The sequence below is a fragment of the Amblyomma americanum genome, chromosome 11, assembly GCF_052857255.1.
Source record: "Amblyomma americanum isolate KBUSLIRL-KWMA chromosome 11, ASM5285725v1, whole genome shotgun sequence".
Classification (NCBI taxonomy): domain Eukaryota; kingdom Metazoa; phylum Arthropoda; class Arachnida; order Ixodida; family Ixodidae; genus Amblyomma; species Amblyomma americanum.
In genome coordinates, this window is record NC_135507.1 from 129,118,392 (window position 1) to 129,125,040 (window position 6,649).

General features: G+C 52.7%; 1 protein-coding gene across 2 annotated transcripts; it reads left to right on the forward strand.

Moving 5' to 3' along the window:
* The first annotated feature begins 3,872 nt into the window (after positions 1-3,872).
* On the forward strand, positions 3,873-6,376 carry LOC144110328 (uncharacterized). 2 transcript variants are annotated; one of them, XM_077643182.1, is made up of 4 exons: positions 3,873-4,959; positions 5,248-5,361; positions 5,502-5,569; positions 5,895-6,376. In XM_077643182.1, exons 2-4 carry the CDS (start codon positions 5,249-5,251, stop codon positions 6,374-6,376), a joined length of 663 nt encoding a protein of 220 aa, XP_077499308.1. In that variant the 5' UTR covers positions 3,873-4,959; position 5,248. The 2 variants fall into 2 exon arrangements, with proteins under 2 accessions (XP_077499308.1, XP_077499307.1); XM_077643181.1 differs by lacking the exon at positions 3,873-4,959 and having other exon boundaries at positions 5,131-5,361.
* Positions 6,377-6,649: the final 273 nt, after the last annotated feature.

The window sequence follows — 6,649 nt, forward strand, 5'->3', positions numbered from 1 at the left end:
CGGGCTTTTGGCCGTCTTCGCGGGCCGCCCATCTTGCCTCCCGTTTTGAGACAGGATGGCACCTTGACGGAGTCCGTGTTGGAGTCTGCCAGGGTACTTTTGGACGAGCAAGTGTCCTGCGATGCCACCGACGAGGACACGCCTGCGCATGTGGCGGTGCGCGCCGTGGCTGCTCGGCCCGATTTGGGCGGTCCTGACGATGTGCCGTTCTCGTTTGGCGAGGTCGAGATGGCGATTTCCCTCGTCCGGATGGGGACGGCATCGGGTCTGGATCAGATCGGCCCTCGCGCGCTCCGTGCACTGTGGGCCTGTTTTCCAAATTTTTTCTTATTTCTCTATAACAGTGCACTGCGCCTCGGCCACTTTCCCCGAATCTGGCGGAGGGGGAGAATCATTTTCCTCCTCAAGCCCGGAAGACCGCCCGAGGCGGCGACGTCTTATAGGCCAATTGTGATTAATTCTGCCGTGGGGAAGATCCTCGAGCGGTTCGTCTTTAATCGCATTTATCATTTTCTTGCCCGTTGCGGACTGCACCACGAGGCACAATTCGGTTTCACGAGAGGACGGGGGGCTGTTCAGGCCCTGCACGTTCTCGTCTCTAAATTGCGCGAATTGAGGGACGCCGGCCTGCACGTGCTGCTAATTTCCATTGATTTTCAGGGAGCTTTTGACAGCGTTTGGCACCCGCTGGTCCTGAGTTCGCTCGGTGACTGGGGGTGTCCGAGAAATCTCTGCGCGCTGCTCCGGTCGTTTCTATCTGACCGTGAGGTGGTGTACCGCTCTTTTGCGGGAGACGCGGTTGCGCGTCCCACTTTGGGCAGTCCGCAGGGATCCCCGCTGTCTCCCCTGCTGTGGAATGTTGTAGCGCGTGGCCTTTTGGCGGTGCCTATGCCGGAGGGTGTGTCGCTCCAGGCGTATGCGGACGACGTCGTCGTCCTTGTGCCTGGTTCCAATAGAAAGGAGCTCGAGCGTTTGGCGGACGATGCTCTCGGCCGAGTCGCTGCATGGGCGAGAGGTGCGCGTATCACCATCTCGCGAGAGAAGACGGTGTGCGTTCTTTTTTCTCCTCCTAGGAGGGGAATGGGAAACACAATGCCAGCAGTCCGCCTTGACGGTGTTCGCCTGCCTTTCAGGTCCGCTGTCAAGGTGTTGGGCGTCGTCTTCGACCGCACCCTTTCTTTCATTCCCCATGCAGAGAGGCTCAAGGAGCGTGCTGAGACGCTCTCCGCCCGCCTGGCGACTTTCTTGCGGATTAGCGGCACGCCGCCGCCTGCCCGTCTGAGGGTGCTTTACCGCCAGGTCGTGCTCCCCACGCTTGCGTACGCTTCGCCCGTCTGGTGGACTGAGCGTCCCCATTCGGGTCTTTGCGCCCGCCTTGTGTCTGTGCAGCGGTCCCCGCTTTTGGTGTTGGCGGGGGCTTATTCCACAACGAGTACGCGGGCGTTGCAGATCCTTCTGCACGCCCCGCCTTTAGCGATCGAACTCGATAGACTAAACGCGGAATTCGACCTCTTTTCCCGTGGGCGCGACGTCGCTTTTGGGACGAGGACGTTTCGCGCTGTCGAGGTTCAGCAACCGTTCGACGTCTCCACACGGCATCCATCGGAGGTTGTGGCTTTTCAGCAGCGTCGTTTGGACGTGGGGGCGGCGGCGGCTTTGGCGTTGTCGCCGGCGCACCACGTTTATACTGATGGTGCTTACACCTCCGTAGCTGCGGGCGCCGCTTTTGTGGCGTTCGACCCGCGTGGCCGCCTCCGGGCGGTCGGCCGTTTTCGGGTTGAAGGTGCGTCGGGTCCATACTGGCCAGAGGTTGTGGCGTTTTGAGGAGGCGGTGCAGTATGTCCGTTCCCTTCCGGGAACGGTGCCGGTGCACTTTTATACAGATTCTTTGTCTTTGCTTTCGGCCCTTGCCGTTTTAAAAACAACAGTATCGGAAATCGACCGAATTAAGGTCGCACTGACGTCGGTGGCGGAGCGCAGGCCGCTTGCTCTGTTTCATGTCCCGGCGCACGCTGGTGTTCTAGGAAACGAATTAGCAGACATTGTGGCTTCGCGAGCGAGTCGCTCCCCTCGTGTGCGACAAGTGTTTCGCTCGCGCGCGAGTATTCGCCATATTTTCCATGCGGTGGTAAGATCAAAGTGGGCAGTATGGTGGAGAGAGAATCACGAGGGGACTGGCATATTTACTTGGGTTCCGGATGCCCTATCCCTGCCCGACTCTTTTCCACCACCGCGTCCCCTCGTGACACTTATTACTGGCCACGGTCGCTTCCCCGCTTATCTACACAGATTTGGTCTCGCGGCATCTTCTCAATGCCCTTGCGGTGCCCCTGTAGGGGACGTCCCACATTATTTGACTAATTGTCCTCTAACACGCACGTTAGTGGCACGATTGCCCTCACCACCTCGGGACAACCAACCTACAGTTTCCCACTGGCGTGGTTGGTTAGAGGACCGCCGATCTTGTGCCCTACTATTACAAATCGTGGCCACAGTTAGCCAGGCTCTACCGAACTATGTTCGAGGTAGACTATAATTTTTTTTTAATCCTCTCAATTTTATTTTTGTCTCTTCCCTCTTTACCTCTACATCTCCTGTTCTTTTCTTCTTTGCCTACTTTGATTGTTTCCTTTATGCTTTGGTATCACAGTTCATGCATTAGTTTTTTTTTTTTTACTCTGTGTGTGTCTTGCACATTTTTCATTTATTCCTGTATTTTGAAGCCGCCTCTTTGCACCAGCACACTGTTTTCTTATGCTTTTGTTTTGTTTTCGCATTGTAATAGCGCTGGTTCACGAGGCCCCTTCCGTCTTTCGGTTTAGTTTTTTATTTTTTTTTAGGCTCCATCTGAGCATTTTCTACTGCTCGTGCGCTATTATTATTATTATTATTTTTTTTTCTGTTGTTTTCTCTCCTTTTTTGCCTTCTTTGCGTGAAAACAGTTCTTAACGCATTGTGTTTTTATTTATTGTTTTTTTTATATACATTTGTAGTGTCGGCTGCAGCTGCGCACTCTCTCCTGCGTGCGCAGACACTAGGCGCAGTCTTTTATTATGTGTCTATTTTTGCACCTCACTTTATCGAGGGTGCGTCTGAGAGGCGTCCTGTTTTATTTCGTTTTTTTTTTCTCTTTTTCTTTCTATTCTAACTTTTCGAATACTGTTCTCCAGTGCACATCAGTTACTGTGTGCACTGTTTTTTGTATTATTAAACATTTTTGTGCCTCACTTTATCGAGGGCGCGTCTGAGAGGCGCCCTCGCTTAGTTCGTTTTTTTTTTCTTTCCTTTCTATTATTTCTTTTTGAGTACTGTTATGCAGTGCACATCAGTGCCTGTGTGCACTGTTCTTTTTGTGCTGTGCATCTATGCGGTGCACTTTTTGCTGGGGTTTCGTGGCTTCTCGGAGGGGCCCTTCTGGCCACATGAGGTGGACATTTTCGTGTCCGCCCCTTCGGGGGCCACGTGCCTCAGTTTTAATGGTTTTTTTTTTGGGAGTGTGTGTGAATGTGTTTTCTTTCTATATCTTTCCTTATTTTTTCTTTATCTCATTTTCTTATTTTCTTGTTGCTGTTTTGTTTTGTTTTTTTTTAGGTATGTTTGAAAGTGTTTTCTAGTATGTGTGTTTTTGTGTGCTTTGCCGTTTTTCTTTTGAGTGAATGTGTTTGCATTTCAGATTTTTTGTCTTTTTCATTTTCTGTCCTGTCGGGGCAGATTTTGTGTGCACTTTTCTCTTTTTTCTTGTGTATCTTCTTTCCCTCCTTTTTCAGATCATCCTGACACACTTCCTGCTGCCCGAGTCCCTCTCATCTGCTTTGTTCGTTCATTCTCATCATTTTTTTTCTTTTTCGTGTGTGTGTGTTTCGTGGGGAGCCCGGGGCAGCCCCCGAAGATGACGCCGCCGCCTCAGCAGAAGGGCCGGTGACTGACCGAGACGCAGCAGAAAGCTGCGCGGCCGCAACCTGGTCCGGTAACGCCGCCAGAAGAGCGTCCCCGGTCTCGGAGAAAGGTGACCTTGAGGAGTCGGTCGCAACGCCCGGGTCGATGGTCGCGTCCGGGGAGAGCCGATGAACTACCACATGAGGTGAATTCGCCCGAGGGGGCGACGCAGAAGGAGGAGAGCGCGAAGCGCTCATGGCATTGGCAGCAACCAAGGCGAGCCCCGACCACCACCGGAACAATGCGAGGAAAGGCGCAGGGCCCGCATGGGCAAGGCCCCAGAGCGCGAGCCAAAGTCCGGGCTCCGCGCAAAGCGATGAAAAAACGCCGGCGTCCCAAAAAAGGGAGCCGGCGCGGTCGAAAACCGCGGTGAGCCGAAGCGCTAAACGCCCACCTGCAGGCCCCGCAGCAGAAGGCCGGCGCAGGAAACCAGGCCGCGAACCAGGGCAGGAACCGCGGCGGCAGGCAGTCGGGCCCGGAACAAAGTCCCGGACCGCGAAAGAGACGACCGCAGGTAGCGCCGCAACGAAAACCGGGGCCGCAGAAGGCGCCGCGAAAGCTCGCAGAGAGCCCAAGGCCGCAGCAGATCGCCGAGGACCGAGAGAGGCACTTCTTTCTCCTCTTCACAGCCGGCGCAGGCAGGAGCGGCAGCCAAGGGCCGCGCAGGGCAAAAAGCGGCAGAACCGCAAAAAGCGGCGAAAAAACCGCAAGCGGGCAGCCAGGACCGCAATGAGGAGGCCCGAGAAGGCAGCCCCAGGCGTCGAGGGGCCCCGCCCTCGGGGCGCAAACACAGAGAGCCGGCCTAGCGGAGAGCGCGAGCCAATTCGAATGCCAAGCAGCAGGAGCTCGGCAGCGCACGTCCGCTCAGTTCGAGAGCCGGCTCTTTCTTTGCGGCAAATGGCTGGCGGAAACGACTGTCTGGATGCAAGAACCCTGACGTTTAGCCTGGAGAGGATTATTGCGGACTGGCAGCCTGTGCCCATCCCAAGCTTCAAACGTTGAAAACGGACAGACTGTTTTGAGGTAGGTGCATGTTATTTGAGCTCCGGGACGAGTGCTCATAGTTGTGAACTGGTTGTCTCTTGTTTCCAAATAGAAAGCTTATGACATTTCAGGCCCTTGCACAACTAAGATTTCACGATACGAGCAGCTACTACTTTTGTAGCCTGCCTGCTGACTGGAATTTTTTACAGTTCAGAACACACGAGCACGCAAATCCTCCTGTGCCGATGGGCAGTGTGTTACAAGAAGTTTTTGCTTTTATGTGGCTGCTGCTTAGTAGTGGTGGTAACTGTTTTACATGTATTGCAGTATGCATGGTGCCTCCCTGAATGTGACGCCATACGAACTTGATGTTCCGGCTGAAGCAGCAGCACAGGCAACCACGTATGATTCGACCGAGACAGCGCAAGTTGCCCCAGCCAGGTATATCTTGCATCAAATGTTTCTCAGCAGCTTACGCTTGGCTGGATCGCTGGACTACTAGTGCTGTTCTTTTGCAGCCTACAGCGATTTGTCTAATACATATATTTGGCTGATATGAAGTGTGCATATTTTTGTTTCAGGTTCAGGGGAACTGAAGATTTTGTGATGCACATTGACGAGCTCTTCACATCCCTGAAAGCGATGCCTCGTGAGTGCACACTCGTTCACCTACTCCACCCATGTGACGTGCCACCAAAAAGCGATCATTTCGCGTTATGTCAAAGCTATAACAACTGAGCGGTATCAATGCCCAAAATTTGAAAATTTTGAGGGAATGCACGTTGAGTGGCGACATGATAAATGCCATATTTGGTTTTTGCACAAGCATTGTCTCTACATGCTGTCTAAAATTTGCTCGGCGGATCTTTTTTATAGGTTAGTGCCAAAAGCTGTTTTTTTTTTTGCTCTCACAAATAGGAATACATTGCAGAATGTCTAGCTTCATGTACTAATATGGGTACGTTCTATTTCAGTGCAGCGGCCCCCATCAACCATAGCAAATGCCAGCATCGCTTATATAGCAGGATTCGTGGCGAGAGCAGTTGAGGAGCGGAGAACATGCAGCTTCTGCCCTGCCCTCCACCAGTCGGATGGACCCAGTGCCGTGCTGATGGGGCTTATTTACCTGCTGTCAAGGGGCGGGCTAACATTCCCAAAGTCGGAATTAGTCACGCTCCTTGTGACCGTTAAGAAAGCTGTTGACATTGCCCTCCCGCACATAAAAAAGAGCAACGTGCGTCAGCAGCTGGCTGAACTGTTATTGCCTCGACTGGAGCAGTGCCCCCTTTTCGTTTGCCCAGCAAGGGATGACCACGCCGCAAGCACACTATCTGTAGTGTTTGATGAGTTCATGATGCCACTCTTAGCCAATGTCGGCGCTACTGTGGCAGACAGGGCTGCTTACCGCAAAAAGCTGGCCTGCAAGCCACTGCATAGGAAAGTGCTCCGTGTTTGAAATAAACACAATGCAAAAACGGATGCCAAGCAACATGGCTCCGATTTTGTCTTTATAAATAAAATGTAATTTTTCTTCAAATGGTTTTACCTGTCCTCCTGCCAAGCTGTAGCATCGGCGCTTTAAACCCACTTTTTTGCTTGCCGCGCACGAAAAAAATAACGATACTAAATTCGCCTCAGTTCCAACCAAACACAACGTAAAAGAACCTTATGCATTGCAGGCTTTTATTTATTTGGGGATACTGCTTGCCTCTTTCGAGGCTGTAGCAGG